Source organism: Miscanthus floridulus, chromosome 9, assembly GCF_019320115.1.
Source record: "Miscanthus floridulus cultivar M001 chromosome 9, ASM1932011v1, whole genome shotgun sequence".
In the NCBI taxonomy this organism is placed as follows: Eukaryota; Viridiplantae; Streptophyta; class Magnoliopsida; order Poales; family Poaceae; genus Miscanthus; species Miscanthus floridulus.
The window spans coordinates 2407008-2429265 of NC_089588.1; the positions used below are offsets into that span (position 1 = coordinate 2407008).

The window sequence follows — 22258 nt, forward strand, 5'->3', positions numbered from 1 at the left end:
GCAGCGCGTCCAGGTGCGGCCTGGATCTGACCGACGGTGAGGAGCAGCGGTCCCGGCGGCTCCACCAATGGCCCCCGCGAGCAGGTGACCGGATCCAGCCAGCGGGTGCTCGGATCCAGCAGCGGGCGCCCGGATCCGGTGGCGGTTGCGGCGGCGTGTTGATCCAGCTGCTGCAGTGCCTGGATGGGCTCGGCGGGCCTGTCCATGGATTTTTCTCTTTTTTTGTTTTTTTATTTGATTAATCGAGGCGGGCAAATAACAGCCTTGGTAGTTCGTGTATTAACCGTAACCTTTTGTTCAAGGCGGTTGCGTTGCCCGTCTCGGTTAATCCAAAACGTCCACCTCGGTTAGACTTAGTGTAGTAGTGATTCTTGGATTTGAACGTTTCCTCATTGTTGCCTCTATTTTCAAAATATAGCACCGTGCCCGTGAAGCCTCTAATTAGTATAGTAGGATGATTGTCTACTAAATTAAAGGCCAGATGCTTTTGATATACGAGAATTTATGTGAATTATCTTATTCCCTAGTGTGTCTCGAGAAAATTATGAAGCCACCAATCTCCTCTATCTCTACAACTAAAACATTCGTATTGTCAATGTCTATCCGGCAGGACCAAACACTCATTGGATCTATATCCGGCAGACAAATAATCACCGCATCTCATGCGATCCATATCCGGCAGGTAAATAATCACCGCATGGAGACACTGGAAGGCAAGTAAATAAAATAGAATAAAACCAGAATTTATGTTGCACCCGTTGCAACGCACGGGCACTCATCTAGTCAGCAATAAATGAGATAAGATCTAATTTTTTTAGGTTTATCTTTTTTTTTCGTTTGGAGCCTTAATCTAATAACAGTAAGATAAGATAGTTTGAATCAGTGCATGGTTTCATTACATGTACACGAGGCACCAAGAGGACCGATGTGACACTGTTATCTTTCAGATCCGTACAACTCGTGTAGGTAATATGATGAACAAAGAGAGAGCAGGAACAAGAAGTTCTTTATTATCTATTATTAATTCTTCTTAGCGTAGAGTACATACATACTTTTTTTTTGCGAGGAAGAGTACATACAAGTTCGTAGACTAACACATAACAAAGCTGCTAAAAAGTGCTAATATCCACTTATTCCTTGTGGATTTAATATAAACTAGGAAGTTAGGAATACATAAGTGGAAATCTATAAACTGCATGCATGTGTGCACCATGCTCTTATTATGCGGTTCATAAATCGTATGCAAACGAGACACTAGCAGGATCGATGTCACACTACTACTACGACTTTTCAGATCGGTACACAACTCTGTAGATAATGTTTCTTCGTGTTAGCGTCCACGTACGTACGGACGAAAATCTCACTGAAACAACATATTCGCCACGTCTTCACCTGCAACTCCCGCAAGGCTTTCCATGACTTTCACGCCCAGAACTTCACCCAGCGCCGACGACCACCCCTTTCCGTTCTTCCCTCCGGAGGACCTGGCGCCGTGCAGGCACTCGATGTGGAGGTCGACGTCGCACAGCCCACAGCGGTAGACCCAAACGCCGCAGGGCTGGCGGCACGCCGCGCACGTTGTCCCCCGCACTGGGCATGGCGGTGAGGCTCAGGCCGTGCTCCGGGTGGACGAGCTCGCTGCGCGCCGTCTGCGGCAGGCGCGAGCACCGCGGGTGCACTGCGAACCCGCATGGCGCGCAGCGGTACAGGAACACGCCGGCGGGGACTTTTTGCTCGCGGCACAGCTCGCAGCAGGTGCTCCGGCGGCGGCCGTCGTCGGTGCGGGGGAGAGGGTGAGGTCGTGCCATGGGTGCGCGAAGGAGCTCAGGGCCTCTGGGTACCTGGCGCACTCCTCGTGCAGGTCGAACTCGCAGAGGCGGTGGTGGCAGCTGTAGCCGCTGCCGGTGAGCTTCTCCCCGCACAGGGCGCACTGGCGTGGCAGGTGGTACTCCCTCAGCTTCAGCTCGTGCTTGGGATGCGAGAAGTGGGCTGCCGGCATGGACATGGCGTGGAGGAGTATGCGGAGTGTTGCTCGCTCGCTTTGATAGATAGATAGGCTGCTCAATGGACGATGCTCGTACTTGGCTAGTACGGAGTGTACTATTGTCTTCTTATATAGGCAAGTGAGCTGCGAAGACTTGTCAAAATTGTTGTCGTAAAAAGACTAATAAACGGAATGTCATGCTAGCCTGCGTAAAAAACCGCGTTGGTGCGAGCGAGTTGTGCATACTAGTAAAAATGTTATTACTAATATTAGGAAATCCATGTTTAATACCCCTTTAGTTATCAAAATTATTTATTTTTACAGTCTCTCTTTATTTATTTTATTACAACACAATATTCATATAGATACTCGGTAGTCTCTATCCAGTATCCACTTGACAAACTTGCTAATTTGCCTATATGTTTTGTCCATCCGTATCCATAATTTTTCCCTCAATGAGGCACTGCATGAGTCTTTAACATATTAATTGAAACATTAGCTTAAATATTACCCTGGATCTTGTTGCAGCACATGTCTTATGACATCATGAGGCTAGACTTTGTCTTTCAATTTTTGACGTCTTTCAAAAAAAATTATACAAATTTATCTGGAATGAATTTTTTTAATTTGTTCGGAACAAACTTCTCAACCTAATTTTTTTCATAGTACATAGAAGAAAAATAGATAGTTTATTACTCCCTCGGTCTCCTAAATAAACCAATTCCTAAAGTTGTCTATAGTAAGAAAAATGAAACATAACTAGATATATAGAAATGAGTGTGAAGAGAATTAGACACCAAACTAGTATCATCAGATACATCATAAATTATATTTTCATAATATGCTCATCTGATGTTATAAATATCTGTAATTGGTCAAACATAAAAAATAATAATTTAAGACAATTCTAGAAATTAATTTTTCTAGGGACAGAGATGGTATAAAAAATTTCATAAAAATAAAAAAGAGTGAGAAAACAGAATAAACCTGTTGGAGGCCATCGAATAATTTGGTCTGGGACGTGGGGCGGGAAGACTGTCAAGTTCTCGTCAACACGTGGAAAATACACGCGTATGGCGACGTATGTACATGCCCAAGGAGACAATTGCAAGTCTTTGCCACAGTAACAAAATCCTTGCGTGTAGTACTATTCAATTCAATGGGTGGATTCCTGGAATTAGTACTGGAATACCGTGGTCGGCAATGCAATGAGGTGTTAGGAAGACGCGCAGAGGTAACGACGAGACGTTGGAGACCAGCTCTCCAAGCGTCTTGTCCGACTTCATCTCACTGAGGTCAGGTCAGGGAGGAGCCATCTCGGGTGTCCGTAGAAGATTCACATTCAATCAATCAATCGTGTGCCAAAGCGAAAGAAGGCCACACATATGTATGTATACACGTTGCCATTCGGTCAACGACGCATTTTTTTGGTTTATTTATACACGTGAAATAATAGAAGAGTAAGAAGTTTATACCGTTCAATCTAATCCCTCCAATAGGTGAAATAACCAATGTGATTTTACATCTTTTCTATCAAAAAGTATTTGATAAAGTGACAGAGGAGAAGTATCCTGGAATAACATAACCCGATGGGGTCATGAAGTAATTATAGCAATCAAGAAGAATGATTCATTTATATTCGAAGATGAGACTGTTATTAGTCTATTAGATGAAATCGACCTAGATGGGGATTTAGCTTGCTTATTATCTTCAGAAGACTATGGCTGCTTGCCGGCTTGTCACGGAGAAAAGGCGATATTACTACACAAAGATGGGTGTGCATCGGTCTGGAGATACAAGGATTTGTAATAAGATTTGTCCTCTCCAAGGTAGGTCCCCGTAGTACCTGTTTCCTTACTGGAGAGCTCAACCATATAGCCGGCGGTATAAGCTACTAGATGGAATTTACCGCCGTCAGTTCCCATAAGATAGGGGTGGGTCTCTATATGCCCCACCATGAAGACACTTGGTGTAACCTGATTTTTATGGGGTTTCTTCCTTTTTTTTATGTAGGGAAGATACGTCTTCTTAAGTTGCTATACTACAGGCTCCTGAATTTTCATTTTTTTCGGGCGATGAATCCGAGCCGTTGGATCAAGATCTAACGTCCCCAGTTCATCTTCTTCCCCTCATCGTCTTCCACCCCGACTCCAGCCTCGTGCCCGCTCCCCCGCCACCGCCCCCGCGGCGCCACCTTGTTCCCGTCCCCCGAGACGCCGCGCCACCATGGCCGGAGCTCCACCACCCCGACCTGGCCCGACCGCCTCTGCCGCCGCTAGCTCCCCTAAGCCGTCCATCGACCATGCCCACCGCCTAGCCTACCTGCCTCCCCCGTCCGACCATTCTATATCCCACCGGAGTTGGAGAAGAGAGAGAGGAGAAGCTCGCCGGAGTTGTAAGAGAGAGAGAGAGGAGACACGCCGGAACCCTAACTTGGCGACCTAGGAGGAGGAGGAAGAAGAAGAGGGCCTACCTCGCCAGATCTGCCGTGTCCACCGCCGGATCCGCTCGCCGGAGTTGGGGAGGTCGCTGGATCTGCTCGCCGGAGTGGGGGAGGAGCTCGGTGTGGGTGAGGGCGCGGCCACGGCAGCGGGGAGGAGATCGCCGGAGCGGGGCTGAAACCGCGTCGCCTGAAAGTCTCGGATGTTTCAGTAGTCTGAAGAATAGAAAATGTGGAAATAATAACCGCTAATACATGTGACCCTACTTGACGAGAAAATCTTCGGCCAAGAAAGTACGAAAGGTTAGCAACAAATCCTTGACGGCTAGGCGCTAGCTAGCTTGTGGGTTCTCACTTTTGTGCGTACAAGCCACCAATTCAATTGGTTATTCCTACAATTCAACACATATAAATTACACACTACGCATACCAAAGAACAGCTCGTTGCACACATGGTTCAAATAATAACTCTACTGCCGGTCATATTTTGTATTAGGAAAAAAGACTAATTAACCTATTCCCGGCCGCTTTGAAAAGTTGTCCAGATAACCCCTAATAATTAATCTAATTAGTGTTTAGTTTACCCTTTTGGATCTTTCAGTTGATCTAATCTACTATCTAATAACATATATACATCTTTTTTATTTCTACATGTACAAGTTAAGTTTTAAGTTCAAAATGTGTATGTGGATTACGAATATTGTAACTTATGTTAGACAAAATGACATCTTTTATAATCGTCGGAAAAGTACCATTGGTACTTTCCACGCAGGATGTGCCAATATTATGTAGTGTTAAGTCAAACTTTTTAAAATATTGTCTTTCCACGCAGAATACAAAAATACGAACTTTTTAAAACTTTTGCCTATATGTCTTTCCACGCAGAATACAAAAAATACGAACTTTTTAAAACTTTTGCCTATATGTGTGTTGCATGTAGTGTTAGGTCAAACTTAAGACAACTATTTGTAAAACCTTGTGAATCTCATCTCATTTGAAAATTGTGAATCTCATCTCACAATTTGAAGATCACGATTTGAAAATTGTTTTGCAAATGGTGTTGCCAAGTCAACACCAAGGAAAATGAGTTTCATAAATAAATATTTCGGAATAAATTAAAGGTTGAGTTCATTCAAGCCCGCTCGAATTCAACCTATAACCCTCACACACGGTTTCTAATTAATCTATTTCTCATCTCATTCATAAAACCTTGTGAATCTCATCTCATTCAAAAAACGAAACTCTAAATCTATTTCTCATCTCATTTAAAAAGGTTTACAATAAAACCTTGTGCATCTCATATATGAGTTGGATGCCTGTGTTTGAGTTGTTGGATTTTATTCGGTTTTGCTTGGAGTGTAACCTTCTTCTCTTTTCCATAGCAAGAAATGGAAAACCCCCTTTGTCATTCTTGGGCTTAAAACCCCTCACCCAGGACCAACCTTCCTTTCCCTTCCTCCTTTCCGAGCACGGCCTAGCTTCCACATCCTCCTTCCCTAAAGATGTCAACGGGGACCCGATCCCCGATTCCCCGCGGGGAATTCTTCCATTAGGGGATGGGGATGGAGGGAAATTAATCCCCATGGGGATGAATTTGGTAGGAAAGTTGTCCCCGTCGGGGATGGCGGGGACGGGGATGGTTCGCTGATTCCCGACCCCGATCCCCGCCGCCCCGCCCCGCGAAGAAGGCACCAAACGGCCAGGTCGCCACTCGCCAGGCCCATGTAAAAGGCCCAATAAGTCACGGAGTATATAATGCACCAATGCACCATTCCAACCCTAATTCGTTCCTCAATCCCTATCCGGCCAACCCTGTTCTCCAGCCGTCGCGCCGCCCCCTGTCTCGCTCAGCATCTCGCACTCTCGCTCTCGCACGCTAGTGGTCGCGGAGGCCACACCCAGCAGCTCGCCCGTCATCGACTCGTCGGAGTCGGCCTCGTGCGGTCGTGTCCTCGTTGGGGTCAGAACCTCGGAAGCTCGGTTCCGCGGCATGTGCAGCATCCCAGAGCCCCCAAGCCCCTCCACCCAGCATCCCTGAGCCCTTGGGCCCCGGCAGCGTGTGCAGCATCCCGGCTTCTGCGGCGACCTAGGCGAGGAAGAAGAGGGCGGAGGAGAGAGAGAGAGCGGAGGAGGGGAAGAGGGCAGAGCAGGTGCGCGGGGCGAGGTGGAGAGCAGGACGCGGGGCGCCGTTGGTATCGGCCTCGGCTCGGTGGGGAGCAGAGCTGAGGGAGAACGGGGGAGCAGAGCGGCGGTCGGCGGTGAGCGTGTAGTAAAGAGCGAGAAGGGGAAGCAGAGAGAGAGAGAGAGAGCTCGGCGGCGCTCTATGGAGGTGGAGTAGAGGAGGAGAGGAGAGGGCGGAGCAGAGGGAGAGCATGGGCGACGACGGCAGCCTCGGCTCCGGCGAGCAGAGGCGAGCTCGACGACGAGGGCGGCTTCGGCGAGCGCGACTTCGGCGGCAGAGGCGAGCACGGCAGCCGAGGCGGAACTATGGCGTGCTATGGTGTTGATGCAGGGACGGGGATCCCCACGGGGATTAAATCCCCGAGCGGGGACGGGGATGGGGAAGAAGTGCTCCCCATGAGTCTTCACGGGGACGGGGACGGGGGAAATTTGCCCCCGCAGGGACGGGGATGGGGCAGTAACCCCCGACGGGGAATTCCCCGTTAACATTTCGATCCTTCCCCAAGCTGCGCAAGCCCTGCTAGCCCGCGCGCGCACTTCCTACCTTCATTCCCCCTCTTGGGCCCAATTCCCTCCACTCCCATTTGGACCGGAATAAAATTCTATGCGGCGGTGCGGCAGTCCAACTCCCGTGCGACACCGCTCACCCCGTATATGGCCGCATGACGCGTGTCGTCTGGTCCCACCACGTGGATGTCGATGTTCTGGCTGCCTTTGTGGCTTTGAGGCTTTCCCTTCGTAACCGCCTGCACGCACCATGCGCGCGAGACGCTCTTCCGTCCAGCTGCGCAGCTATGCATCGAGATTAGCGCAAAAAGATACGTGGACGGTTTGTAGGTCGTCCTGCACAGGAGTCAGATTGCGGCACCACCGCATAGAATTTTATTCCCATCTGGTCCTCGCCTCGCCTCCACTGGCCCACCCCAAAGCCTAGCAGTTGTGCCCAAGCTAGGAACCCTAGGGCGTGGGCGCCCCTGAGCTCGCGTCGCCTCCGCCACAATTTGTTTTGATAGTGTAACAGATATAGATGAATTTAGAAGTGCTGGCCAGCATCATGCGTTTAGGTGATTGAATGGTAGGATCATGGGAGTGTCTCGTAGCATCTGGCGGAGATTTTTCTCGTTCGAGACCCATTTCCGTGGCAGCTGCACTGTTGCGATAAGCTTACCGATAGGCCGAGTATCTGGGTGCAATCTATCCACCGCTTGGAGTCTCCAGCTAGCCTCCATTGCTCCGTCAACCATCACTGCACTTGCTTCTCACACGACACGATCTCCACTACTAGCAGCTCCTGCAAACCACCTCGTTGCCCGTGCGCCGCGCATGCAGCCTGCCTAGGCGTGCATGCTTGCACACGTCGACGACGCATGGGTCGGCGCCATGTCATGGCAGCCCCGGCCGCCGTTCCGTCTCCCCATGGCCCACCGCACCCACCCGATCGGCGACCGAGCTGGCCGCCTCTCCGTCTTCCCAATGCAAGATACTAGTAGGAGATACTCCGTATAGGATAGGAGGTAGCCCCTTTCCCTCGGCGCCCAGCTAGTACTAGTACTAGTACCAGGTGCAGTTGTACTGCCACTACCGCTAGTGGGAACTGGGAACACAAGAACGAGTGTGATCAGATCGGTGACCACTGACCAGAGCTATTAGCACTTTAGCAGAGCTCGCCGCAGCTTGCAGCTGGCCGCTGTTTGCCTGGGCGCCGCCGCATGCCATGGGGTGCCTTCCTTCTACAAGTGGCTCGTGGGCAAGTACCCCAACATCGTCGTCCCCGCCAAGGAAGACGACGAAGCTGGCGCCGGCACGTCGTCGCCGCCGTCGCCGGGGGACGAACAAGCCCAAGCGGGCCGCCCCAATGGCGTCTACCACAACCTGTACCTCGACATGAACGGCATCATCCACCCCTGCTTCCACCCGGAGGACCAGGCATATATATGTCTGTAACGCACATGTTACACACACATCACATCATCCTCCGCCTGATGGATTGATCGAGTTCCTCAACTGAATCTCTTGACGATGGAGCTGGTAATAAACGTGATGGATTCAATGCAATGCAGGTGTACCCGCCGACGACGTTCGACGAGGCGTCCGCGGCCATGTTCGAGTATATAGATCGCCTCTTCCCCATCGTCAGGCCTACCAAGCTGCTCTACTTGGCAGTAGGTACGAACATGTGCACTGTACACTACTAGTACACATGTTTCAACCGTATTTTTTTTCCATTTTGTCTTTAGCGCCTTGTTTGAACTGCAGATGGTGTTGCTCCCCGGGCCAAAATGAACCAGCAGAGGTCCAGGCGCTTCAAGGCCGCCAAGGACGCTAAAGATGCTGTAAATAAACAAACCCCTCGCCGTCCTCTGGATTTGCTTCCTGCTATGAATGATTTGAAGCAACCTGTACGTATGTTCCATGATATGATTAAATTTGCAGGAAGTGGAGGAGAAGATTCTGAGAGAGAAGTTCAGAGCTGAAGGGCTGGAGGTGCAACCGCCGCAGACGCATGAGGTTTCAGATCCCAATGTCATCACGCCAGGGACGGAGTTCATGGAGAAACTCTCCAAGGCCCTCGAGTACTACATTCGTTCCCGGTTGAATAGTGACCCCGGATGGAAAGGCATCAAGGTTTAGTAGACACTGAGGCCCTTCTCTCACTTTCCCATTTTTGCATTGCTGCAGTGAATATCTTATTCTTATGACAGCTTTTATTTAATATTAATATTGACAGTTTCAAGATATTAGTTTCATTGTGTAAAATGCGCCCCCTGTTTTGAAATAATGGTTACCATTTGACGTTACTATTCAAAACTTTTCAACTAATAGGCAAATGAAATGAAATTTTTAGCATTGTCAAAAAGTATTTAATTTAAAATTCAGCTTGTGTATTTACAGTTAGGCAGGTGAAATATCAAAGTGAAGAGTGATAATTTTCTTTTAATCTGAGGCATTGCACTTTTTTTTTGAGTGGCTAGTTGATCACATTTTGATCAAGATCCTGATTTTCGTCAACATGATCGTTACTTGATAACCTTCATGATACTTGTGTTCTGAAGGTAATACTCTCTGATTCAAATGTACCTGGAGAAGGTGAACACAAGATCATGTCTTTCATCCGGGGACAACAGAGCCTGGAGAACTATGATCCAAACACAAGGCACTGCTTGTATGGATTGGTACGATGGACTAACTAAATATTTGAATATTTTCTACATCAATGATCTTCTAATTGTTCTCTTTATTGTGCCTCTTTTACACTCTGAATATCATTACAGGATGCGGACCTCATAATGCTCGCTTTGGCATCTCATGAACTTCACTTTTCAATTTTGCGGGAGGTCTGTCAATCCATCATCGGTGTCATCTCTGGCTTCATCATACTATGATAGTTTTTGGCAAATCACATTTATTTAATTGGATTTAGCAAGTAAAGGTGTATTGAAGTTAAATGTAGATGCAGAATTTTGTAAACTTGAACAGGATGTGTTACCTCAGAATCAGCCAGAAAATTGCACCCCTCTATCCAAAGAACTGTTCAAGACTGAAGATTCCTCAAGAAAGTGTAGAGGATGGTTCCCCCGAGTAACAGAAACAACTCCTAGAGACAGGTCTCCCAAGAAACCTTAACAGGTTTGTTCCCCAAAGTCAAAGATGATAACAGGGCCTTTCCATTTTTTTTTTATAACACCGCTTTCTTGCAGTTTTTGAACATATGGGTTCTGAGGGAGTACCTGGAGCTTGATTTGAAGATACCGAACCTGGTTGTCAAAACGGATATCGAGAGGCTAATAGATGATTTCATATTTATCTGTTTCCTGACAGGAAATGACTTCATTCCACATATTCCTTCAGTTGAGATACATGGGGTGCACTTATGCCGTCTGGTTCTAACAGCAAACAATATTGTTATTGTCACATCCTTTCACATGTTTCCCACTGCAAAAAAGTGTTCTTTCCCTTAATTTATCTTGGATGTGGTAGGGTGCAATTGATCTGCTGTTGGAAGTGTACAAACAAGCATTTAACAAAATGGGGGGCTATATTGTAAGCACCGAGAAGGTACATGCAGAATCGAACTGTTCATTTCGTTGATTAGTTGTTGAGTTATATTTTGGTGTATTTCTATTGCTACCAAAAACAGTTAAAAGACAAAAAATGCTGCATATCTTAAAGTTTCGAGGTTGGAAAAGTTTTTTCATGAACTGTCCTGGTGTGAAGAGAAAATTTTTCTTAAAAGATATGAACTGCGAGAGGTATGTTGTAAAACTTATAATCCTTGGGTCAAAGTGTACACTATTGCCAATTGGAGCTTGTTGATTACATGCAGAGGTTACAGCGCAATTTAGTGCGCCGAGCTGCAGAAGAATGGAAAGAAAGAAATTATGACAATATTGTGAGGGCTATATACAGCTAAAAATTTTGTTCTGATTACTGTCAAATTCATTTTTTAATCTCAAGCTTTCTTTACTCAGGTAGAAAATCCTGATGGTCCAGACTTGACAGAAAAGTCTTTTTCAACAAACTGCAGTATTTCCACTTACAGCCAAGACGAGTCAGATGTATGGAAGAGCTTACCTGTTTTTTATACTTTTATTGGATATCTGGAAATATCTTATCACTTCTCCTAAACTTCCATATTATTCCTTAGGTAACTGCAAATACCTTGGAGCTGAGGCGAAACTTAAAGGATACTCTTCGTAACAAGCAAGACCTTATAAAAAGTGGAGCCTGTAAACATGATGCGGTTAGTAGCACCTATTTGAGTAAATATTTCGCATATGTGCAAAGTTTGACATGCCATTGCAGATAAGATTGGGATTTGCAGGGTGGAAATCTCGATTCTACAGGGAAAAGTTTGGTGTGGAAAAATCTAATGAAGTTGGGAAGCTGAAGAATGACATGGTTATGATTTTTCCTGTTTCTGTGTGCAAATAAAATTTTAATACCTGTGGGCATTCTGAAGAGACATCATATGATGTTAACTTTCTTTGTCATCACTGGCTTAATTTAGGTTCAAAAGTGTCTGGAAGGACTTTGTCGGGTGCTGCGGTACTATTTTGCAGATGTGCCATCATGGAGCTGGTAGGATGTACATATTTATATATGATCTGAGCTTTTATTTGTCCATGTATCTTATACATTGTACTCGTATGCTTTCATCGTCTGAAATTTGAATGATGAATAGTTAAAAATTTTGATAATCTTGATAAATAGATCCACATACTAAGTGATATGTGACTGCTAATTCTTATTGATATATATGTACTAGCAAATGTTTTCTATAATGTTTATTTTGTTTTCTGCAGGTACTACCCCTTCTATTATGCTCCTTTTGCATCTGATTTTAAAGGACTAACTCACTTCAAGATATCTTTCACTGCTGATAAGCCACTAAGGCCATTTGATCAGCTCATGGCAGTTCTTCCAAAAGAAAGGCACGTGAAATATTCTCTGTTTTATAATGCACATTCTTCATAGCAATCTTTTAGTTGAAGTTTTAAGTTTATTTTCTTTTGCAGCTCATGTGCACTACCAAAGTGTTACAGAGAACTGATGGAAAATGAAGAGTCTTCGATAAAAAAAATTCTACCCGTCAGGTATATTTGTCACTCTAGACTCATCATATAATCTGAATTCTGAATACCATATTACTGAACTAAATAAGGATTCATTTCTCTTACAGATCTACAGATTGTGATACCCATGGGAAACGTTTCTTGTGGCAAGTAAGTCATTATTCCATATATATGAATTCATAATTTAAGACTAGCTTACTCCTATTTTTACGCACATTGGCTGGGTTGTGTAGCTAAGCCATCATCATTCAGTTCCTACATTTAATTAAGCCCCCAGTAGTAGTTGTGAAAGAAAAAAGAAAGCCTTCTTCATGTTCGCCCATAGAATCACCGACTCAGGTGAGTGAACCACTCACCAGTCTTGCCGAGCACCCGCTAGTGTTACCGAGCACCCGCTAGCCGTGCCGACCACGAACAAGCGTTGTCTGTCCCCACACACTATGGCTAGAGCTAGAAGAAGGGAGAACAGAGCATGCACGCACAATACAAAGACACCAGCATTGGCCAAAGCCCTGTCTGTGAGATGGCAAATCTGAGCTCTCTTTACTGAGTTGCCATGGTAGTCTATTTATATAACTCTATCCATCTAGTCCCAATACAACTGTTCTGCTGCAACAGTGACTAGATAACATATAGGGCTGACTCTGCGCCGGCCACTGCATGTGCCTACAGTGCTGCAGGTGAGCAGTTCGGCGCCTGCACCTGCAACGGCTACAGTATCACAGCATGGGGTCTTTTCAGCGCCGTCTTTCCCTTGTTGTGTTCACACAAGGTAGTAGTAGATTATTTAACAATCTTCACATAATCCTACTGCTAACCCTTGTACCCCCTCCATGCCGATCATCTACTTCAGCTCCGTGAGTCGAAGTCGTCCGAGCAGCTTGGTGAGGACGTCCGCGAGTTGCCGACCAGTTTCGACGAACTCGATGACGATCTGCCCTCCATCGACACAGTCCCTGAGGAAGTGGAACTTTACGTCAATGTGTTTACTCTGGTCGTGCAGAACCGGATTCTTCGCGAGGGCGAGGGCGGGCTGGTTGTCCACCATCAGTGCTGGTGGGTGAGCTTCCACACCGGTCAGCTCGCCCAGCAGCCGGCATAGCCACACAACTTGGCATGCCGCTGTGGCCGCCGCTACGTACTCTGCCTCGCATGTAGATAGCGCCACCACCTTTTGCTTCAGCGATAGCCATGAAATTGGGGCCGACCCGAGGAAGACGAGCACGCCAGAGGTGCTCCGTCGTCCGTCGATGTCCCCCGCCATGTCTGTATCGCTGAACACAGTGAGCTATAGCCTACTCTCGCTGGTCTTTGGGAAGATGATCCCGTGATTTGCCATCCCCTTGGCGTAGCGCAGTAGCCGCTTCACCACAGCCCAGTGATCCTCTCTGGGATCCTCCATGAAGCGACTGACGTAGCCCATGGCAAACGAAATGTCCGGCCTTGTGTGGACTAGGTAGCGCAGACCGTCGCCGATGCTCCGGTAGAGTGTTGCATCCACCTTCGCCGTGGTACTGGCCTTCGTCAGCTTCAGCCGCTCCTCCATCGGAGTCACGCATGGTTTGCACTCAGCCATGCCGCTCCTCTCCAACAGCTTGGAGGCCTACGCGCTCTAACCGAGCGTGAGTTCCTCCTTTCCCTGTCTTACCTCGATGCCGAGGTAGTAGAAGAGTGCGCCGAGATCGCTCATTCGAAAACGAGCCGCCATCTCGCGCTTAAAGCTGTTGATGTCCTCCGTGCGCGCGCCGGTGACGATTAAGTCATCCACATACACGCCGACGATGAGCTCCTCCTTCCCCCGTCACCGCGTGTAGAGCGCGTGCTCGGTTGCGCATTGTTGAAACCCAAGCTCACCCAGCTTGGCGTCAAGCTTGGCGTTCCATGCTCGAGGGGCCTGCCGCAGCCTGTAGAGCGCTTTGCGCAGTCAGAGCACCCTGTGCTCCTCTCCCTTGATGGCGAAACCTGGAGGTTGCCTGACGAAGACCGTCTCCGCCAGCTCGCCGTTGAGGAAGGCTGATTCAACGTCCAAGTGATGGACGCGCCAGTCCTTTACTGCTGCCAAAGCAAGTAGCAAACGGACCGACTCCATGCGCGCTACTGGTGCAAAGACCTCCTCGAAGTATATGCCCTCGCGCTGAACAAAGCCTCGGGTGACGAGGCGCGCCTTGTGCTTGACAATGGCGCCGAGCTCGTCCCGCTTGACCTTGTACACCCACTTCAGGCTGATCGGTCGGCATCTTGGAGGTGGATCGACGAGCTGCCAAGTCTCGTTTTCCTCGATCGCCTTCATCTCCTCCAGCATCGCCCGTCGCCAGTTTCCATCGTGCTCGGCCAGCGCGAACATGGGTGGTTCCTCAGCACTGACGAGTAGCAGCTCTGCGTCATTGAGCAACCTACCCGCCAGACTTGAGGGACCTGTGCCGCCAACGATGTCGTCCAGCCTGCGGAACCGCACCTCCTCACATTCGTGGAAGGCATCCACGAACTCAGTGATGTCACTTGGAGGTGAGGCGAACTCGATCGGCGTCGATGGAGTTTCCTGTTCCGCCGAAGTGCTTGGCACAACACCTGGAGTGCTGGCACTACTTCTGGACAGCTTGTCACAACTCCTGTAGTGTTCGGCCACACTGTAGGAGTGTCCTGCCTCAGTCTTGGGGTGGTTGACACCACTGTAAGACGTCTTGGCTCCGCTACGGGAGTGCTTGGCACCCGTCCTGGAGTGGTCGTCACCACTGCAGAACCTCCCGACACCACTCCTGGCGTGCTCGGCATCCCTCCAGAAGTGCTCGGCACTCCTCTCGGAGTGCTTGGCATCCCTCCCGAAGTGCTCGGCACTACCCCAGGAGTGCTCGGCTCTACCATCGGAGTGCTCGGCCCCCCTCTTGGAGTACTCGGCACCTCTTCCCCTGCGTTTCCACCACCATGGATGACCAAGTGCTCGACGACGAAGGTGTTGGTGAAGCTGGCAGCTTCCCCCATGCTCGGACTGCTCTAGTCCCAAGCCGCCTCCTCGTTGAACATGACGTCGCGCGAGACAAGCACCTTGTCTCCGCGTGGGTCGTAGAGCCGGTACGCCTTGGTACCCTCCACGTAGCCCAGGAACACCATGGGTGTGCTCCTGTCCTCTAGCTCGGTGAGGTTCGGCTTTGTCTTCCTGACGTGGCCGATGCAGCTGAATGTCCGGAGGAAGGACACGCTCGGCTTGCGCCCATACCAAGCTTCGAATGGCATCTTGCCCGTTAGGGCTTTGGTCGGAGATCGGTTGAGATGAACACTGCCGTGGTCACTGCCTCACCCCAGAACCTTGCCGGCATGCCTTTGGCCTTCATCATGGATCGGGCCATGCCGACCACCGTCTGGTTCCGCCTCTCCACCACGCCATTCTGTTGTGGCGAGTACGGCGCGGTGTGGTGTTGCCCCACACCCTAATCCGCGCAGTACGTAGTGAACTCCACCGAAGTGAATTCGCAGCCGCGATCAGTTCTCAACACGCGGAGCTTCTTGCCGCTCTCGGCCTCCGAGCGCGTCTTGAACTTCTTGATCGCCGCCGCCGCTTCGTCCTTGCTTGTCAGGAGTTGCAGCCACATGTAGCGACTGCAATCATCCACAAGCGGTTGGAAGTACCGCCGACTACCATTTGTAGCAGGCATGATCGACCTGCAGAGGTCGCCGTGAACAAGCTCGAGAGCGTCCTTCGTGTGATACTTGGCCGCCTTTGGGAAATGTAGCCTCCTCTGCTTCCTGTCCAGGCAGCTGTCGCACAGCTTGCCTCCGTGCTTGATGTGGGGTAGCCCTCGAACCATCTTCTCTAGCCGACCAAGCGCGTCGAACCTAAGATGTCCGAACCGGGCATGCCACATCCATGGTTCCTCGGAGTGCCTTGCCGCCAGGCACACCGGTTGTTCTACCTTCAGGTCAAGCAGGTACAACCGGTTCAGGGACCTCTTCACCTTGGCGAGAAGTCGCTACTCCCGGTCCCTGATCCTAAGGACTCCATCCTTGATCAATACCTCGCTATCGCGCTCATCCAGCTGACCAATGCTGATGATGCTGGAGTGCAGCTGCGGGATGTAATATACATCTGTTAGCGCGCGGTGCTCCCTATTCTGGCATCTGAAGATAATGGTGCCGCGCCCTTGGATAGCCACCCTTGAGCCGTCACCAAACTTTACCGTACCGGTAACATCGCCGTCGAGCTCGGAGAAGGATGCCTTGGAGCCCGTCATGTGGTTACTGGCACCAGAGTCCAGATACCACCGCTGCTCCTAGTTGACGCCCACACGTCTGAGGTGAACTTGGGCTTGTGGTTCGTCGAGGTTGACAGTCTTCAGGGCCTTCCCAGGTCCTTCCACCGTCGTCGCCTCTTCCCTCTCCTCGGCCTCGACGTCGTGCAGTGCACAGAATGTCGCCATCAGGATAGTGGCCTCATCCTCATCATCGGCTTGCGCCAAATGAGCCTGAGCCTTCTTTTCCTGCTTGCGGTTTGGGCACTCTCGTGCCCAATGGCCCATCTTCCCGCAACGCCGGCAGACGTTGGGGTCGACTTGCTTTTTCTCCGAAGAAGCCTTACCGCGGCGCTTGCCATCGCCACAGCGGCTGGAGGAGGCTGCCTTCCTAGAGTTCCTTCGAGCAGCCCACTCCTCTTCCGTCAGCAGGAGTTTCCCGCTGTCCTTCGTTGCTGTTGCCTGCTCCAGGCGCTCGTCCACCGCCCGTAGACGGCCTGTCACATCCTCAATGGTGAGGGTGGACAAGTCTAGCATCGTATCTCTGGAGAGAGCGATCTGGATATACTTTGCCAGCATGGAGTGGAGGTACTTGGAGACCACCTCCTCTTCGTCGATGGTGACGTCATGACTCTTCAGCTTGCTGATGAGCGTTTGCAGGCGGAGGGAGAAGTCCTCCACTGTTTCAACATCCTTGAACTTGAGGTTGACGTACTCCTGCTTCAGAAGCTGGGCCGTCGCCTTCTTTGTGCGGTTGGAACCGACGCGCATCGCCGCAATAGCCTCCCACGCCTCCTTAGCCCGAGCTCTTCGTCCCCAATGGCTCCCTGTACTCCACTGGTATAGCAGCGAGGATAGCCTTCAGCGCTGACATGTCATCTTCTTCAATATCGGTGCCCTTGTCAACAACATTCCAGAGCCATCGGGCTCTGAGCTTGATCTTCATGGTCACCGACCACTCTCCATAGTTGGCCAACTGGTGCCGCTGACCTCCCGCACCGTGCGAACAACAACCTCCGGTCGTGGCTGGGCAGCCACAGCAGTGCCACTACTGTCGCCCATCTCCGAATCGCCCGTCATCGCCAGCGGTTAGTCTAGCGACGGCGCCTGTACGGCTCCGATATCACTTGTTGGCCCACAGGATCACCGGCTCAGGTGAGTGAACCACTCACCAGTCTTGCCGAGCACCCGCTAGTGTTGCCGAGCACCCACTAGCCGTGCCGACTACGAACAAGCGTTGTCCGTTCCCACACACTATGGCTAGAGCTAGAAAAAGAAGGGAGAACAGAGCATGCACGCACAATACAAGACACCAGCGTTGGCCGAAGCCCTGTCTGTGAGATGGCAAATTTGAGCTCTCTTTACTGAGTTGCCGTGGTAGTCTATTTATACAACTCTATCCATCTAGTCCTAATACAGCTGCCTTGCTGCAACAGTGACTAGATAACATACAGGGCTGACTCTGCGCCGGCCACTACATGTGTCTACAGAGCAGTTCGGCGCCTGCACCTGCAACGGTTACAGTATCACAGCAGGGGGCCTTTTCGGCGCCACATTCCCCTTGCTATGTTCACACAAGGTAGCAGTAGATTATCTAACACTTCTCTCATGCTAGTTTTCTCTGAAATAAATTGTTTCAGGGTATTGGAATGTTGTCATTCATTGATGAAAAGCTGCTGATTTTGGCTACCAAGACGGTGGAGGACAAACTTGCAGTAAAAGAAATTGACTACCTTCTATGCAAATTGTCTACCAGAGTATGTTGCACGTGAGTGTTTTACATTGTTTGTATTTTGTAGGTGCATGAGATAAATAGAAACACAGTTCGACGAGATAAGATCTTCCTGAGGAACTCAAATACTATGCCAAATGGTTCAGCTTTTGCGCAGACATCCGACTGTTTGGCAAAAAAGCTTCCGTTAGATCCATCTACCAGGTACAAGTCTGAACTGATACTGCGTTGATGCATTTCTTTTATTTTTGAGCAACTTAAAAGATTGTTGCTAAATCCTAAATTTCATTCGACATATAGTGAACTTGGAGGCTGGTTGTCACCTGTTGACGACGATATAAGCTGTGGTTTCTTACGTTCACCGATAAGAGATCTACAGGACATTAGGAATGACCACACAATGTATGTTTTCTCTTGACCCTCTCATAACATTCATGCAGTACATTCCTAAGGGAAGAAGTCATCCTTTAATTTTCACTACATGTTCTTGTGTATGTTTCAGATCATTCTTGTTCTCCAACCCAGAACCAGTGAAAATCATTCCAAGGCTACCTGATAATGTCAAAAAACCTGAAAAGGTATATTCAGATGTCCCTTTAGCTGCACATACCTCCGATTCATCTTCATCTCTGAAAGAAACCATGTCTTCTGCAGACTGTAACTGAAACTGAGATTCCAAAGAGGCCGCTGTGGCACACCTATCCTGGTAGCCGACCACCGCCTGAAACCATCCCAACCGTGGCAGAGCCTCAGTCGATGATCAGCGGCTTTGGACGTGGGAGAGGGAGAGCCATCACTGCAGATTCAGCGCTGGGCGGTGGCCGTGGCTACGGGAGAAGTTTTTATGGGGCTGACATGGCGCAAAGCCGAGGCTGCGCATTCGGAAGCGCTTGTGCAGGAAGAGGGCAGTATGGCGGCGCGTTCCAGAGGCAGCAGACGTCTTGGCGCCCTGTTGGGAATTCAGGCGGCTGTGGTGGGAGTGAACAGCACCGTGGGTCCGTGGTTGGTAACAGAAGAGATGACAGGGATGCGATGAACTAGTTTTTGGTCTCGCGCCTCACCATTTTGTCTGAAACATCAGTAATTAATGCTATGTTGACTTCTGAAATTATCTGTGTGATACCTCAAACTAGAGGTACTTTTTGTGTTGAGACAGAATGCCTTGCTGTGTTGCTAATCTTGGGTCTGGCAGCTTGTTCCATTTCGTCCCGCTTGTGTTACGTTCAAAAAAATTTCGTCCCGCATGTATCTGACTTTTGTTATGTGGCATCTCATTTTTTTTCCGTTTTTTGAATCATACAGTACGTCTACAATATTACTCTTACTTTTTAGTTCATATCATAAACTAATGGTGGGGTAAGACATACAAGGTTGAGTTAGGCCTGATAGCGGGGAGGTGCCGTGGAACGCCACCTTCCAGAGCCGCAGGTGTCGGAGCATGAACTTGTATGACCGCCCATGTCGTTGAGCGGCCACCCGCCGTACTCTTTCCCCAAATCCGTCACGAACACCTGCGCCAAGCAATCCAACCAGCAAACTAATCTATCGACTTCATATTTCATCCATCCGTTATTTATTACGGGAAACAGAATTACTATACACACATGTGTTTTAGAAAAAAAAAACATATGGATTTTGTTTATCTCTCTCCCACCCTCTTTCTCATATATAAGGTCAGACGTCACGTGTCAGTCGCACGGCCATCAATCGGTCGCCGTCGTCGTGTCACGGGCAGAGATCCAGTGCGGTGCCGAAGACAGCTACCACTCCAACTGAGATGACAACATGGTCAACCTCACGTGTCACGGGCTCACGGCCATCAACCGGTCGCCGTCGTGTCACGGCCAGAAATCCAGTGCGGTGCCAACGACCTGCAAGTTTGAGAAAGCCGATTTGTCCTTTTGTTCTTGCATAGAAAAAAATTGTTTCTTGTGATCTGTGTATCTGTGATCTTGTGATTTATGATTGTCTGGAGGTAGAAGAAAGTTGGAGGTAGAATGAGGATGGAGGCTGTTGGATTTTTATTCTATGGTGTAAAAAAATTTATGTGTTGAAACTACATAAAACACATAGTTGTTCGATAAACAGACTCTATGGGGAAACCCCAAAATGTTCGCTGAAGAATTTGGAGCTCGATTGTCGATCGATTTCTTCTTCTCGAAGAAAGAATTCCGAGAGACCTATCTTTGTTCAAGCGTCCATAGCTGCCCAAGTTTCTCTCTCTAGGTGAGAGAGCGCCCCGCTCCGCCCGTCGGTGGCCGCTCCGGCCCTGACGTCCACCACCTCACGCCGGCGACCACTCCGGTCCCAGGGTCCACCATGTTGGTTGATCTCTATCAATAGGCCCAACGGCCTATTGGGTCCTTGGATCTGCGCCCTGATCGGGGCGCCCAACCCTAATACGGTTGGTGGGCCCCTGTCGCACAGCACATATAAAAGGTAAGGTGGAGATCAGGGCTTGGACTACGAGGTTCAACGGAGCCACCGTACCCACCGACAGAGTAAACCTAAACCGATCTAAAGTAGTGCTGCCAGCGACGAGATGCCCCACCGCACCGCCGTCGCCCCTGCAGGGTCACCACCATCGTCACTGGACATCCACGGCATCGCCACCACGATGCCTACAACGCCGCAGTACCGGCGTCTACGCCAGAGCTGCCACGACACCGATGGCCATGTACCAAAAGGATGACCCATACGAAGGTACACCAACTGTTTTCCCCATCTAGTAGAAGCTCCACCCAGATCTATGGTCTAGAGGTCCACTATGACTCTAACAATGGTATTGGAGCCAAGGACGGTATCGGGTAGAGCATAGAAAAGAAAGAACATGGGTTAAATCCATTTCGGATTGAAACTCTAACCCTAACCGGGTAAAAAAACTAAAAAGAGACCGGGGGTGGCGGACGTCACTGATTGCCGGTCACCGCCGCCACCGCGCAAGTGGGGAAAGATGTTGCACCGACGTTTTTGCCGACGCGCGGCAAGAAAACAAGAGAAGAACATCCATTCGGATCAGAGAAGAGATAGGGCTCTCGGCACTTCAAGCCGAACCCTAACCCACGAACAGACCGTGAGGAAGAAGAACAGACCGTGGAAAAGAAAAACCCTAACCCTAACTGGGTGAAGAGGAAGGGCACACGAACCCTAACCCACAAACCGATTCGGATGAACTCCGAAAAGAAAAGAAATCAAAGAAAAGATAGGAAATCCAAAGAAAGAAGAAGAATAGGGGTCGGAACCTGAACCCTAATCCTAGATCCCGATTCGGATGAACTCCGAAAAGAAAAGAAAGAAGATCTAAAGAGAAGAAAGGCAAGAGGGGAAGGGGCCTATCTCGACGATCTTGAATCAAAACCGAGACAAAACCGAATCGGTTCAAAAGAACCCTAACCCTAACTCGCGACGAGGAAGGGGAAAAGGTGATTCGGTACAAATAGAAAAGAAAAGAATCAAATGAATGAGTTGAAACGAATAGAACAAACCCTAATTCCCCACACCAGTTCGGAAAAGAGAAGAACAACTCAAATCCGAAGGGGGAGAAGAAAAGGAACCCTAGATCCAAACCCTAATTCCCCACATCAGTTCAGAAAAGAGAAGAAAACCAAATAAGAGAAGGGGAAAAGGGGAAAAGGAGACCTACCCCGCCGTGCGCAGTGAAAGGATCAAGATGCCCAAGAGGGGGGGGGTGAATTGGGCTAATTCTAAATTTTCTTGCAATAATCAAATCCTACGGATAGCCCAATTAACCCCTTGTGCCTAAAAAGTGTTTATATCAAACTAATGCACAACAACCTCTCAATCAACGTTCCAAACTTACTCTAGCAAGCAATTCTATGGATGTAAGACAAGTATTGAAATGCTCAAAGTAAATACTCAAAGTAAGTGCTCAACGTAAATAGAGAGAGAAAGGAACGCGGCGATGTTTTGCCGAGGTATCGGAGAGTCGCCACTCCCCACTAGTCCTCGTTGGAGCACCCGCGCAAGGGTGTAGCTCCCCCTTGATCCGCGCAAGGATCAAGTGCTCTCTACGGGTTGATTCTTCGACACTCCGTCGCGGCGAATCACCCGAAACCGCTCACAACTTGAGTTGGGTCACCCACAAGCTCCGCCGGGTGAACACCA

General features: G+C 49.2%; 1 protein-coding gene across 1 annotated transcript in view; it reads left to right on the forward strand.

Annotated features, from left to right (window-relative positions):
* LOC136484143 (5'-3' exoribonuclease 3-like) overlaps nt 1-19395 on the forward strand; it is a 29593-nt gene extending 10198 nt beyond the window's left edge. Inside the window, exons 3-24 of the mRNA XM_066481336.1 lie at nt 8666-8771; nt 8862-8938; nt 9039-9230; nt 9659-9778; nt 9878-9940; nt 10083-10226; nt 10304-10468; nt 10584-10661; nt 10748-10855; nt 10930-10995; nt 11075-11161; nt 11251-11346; nt 11409-11504; nt 11614-11684; nt 11909-12037; nt 12122-12199; nt 12286-12328; nt 18042-18116; nt 18201-18337; nt 18434-18535; nt 18636-18711; nt 18788-19395. Coding sequence (XP_066337433.1) covers nt 8666-8771; nt 8862-8938; nt 9039-9230; nt 9659-9778; nt 9878-9940; nt 10083-10226; nt 10304-10468; nt 10584-10661; nt 10748-10855; nt 10930-10995; nt 11075-11161; nt 11251-11346; nt 11409-11504; nt 11614-11684; nt 11909-12037; nt 12122-12199; nt 12286-12328; nt 18042-18116; nt 18201-18337; nt 18434-18535; nt 18636-18711; nt 18788-19174 — 2496 coding nt within the window. The 3' untranslated portion in view covers nt 19175-19395. The remainder of the gene's footprint in view (nt 1-8665; nt 8772-8861; nt 8939-9038; nt 9231-9658; nt 9779-9877; nt 9941-10082; nt 10227-10303; nt 10469-10583; nt 10662-10747; nt 10856-10929; nt 10996-11074; nt 11162-11250; nt 11347-11408; nt 11505-11613; nt 11685-11908; nt 12038-12121; nt 12200-12285; nt 12329-18041; nt 18117-18200; nt 18338-18433; nt 18536-18635; nt 18712-18787) is intronic.
* The last annotated feature ends 2863 nt before the right edge of the window (nt 19396-22258 follow it).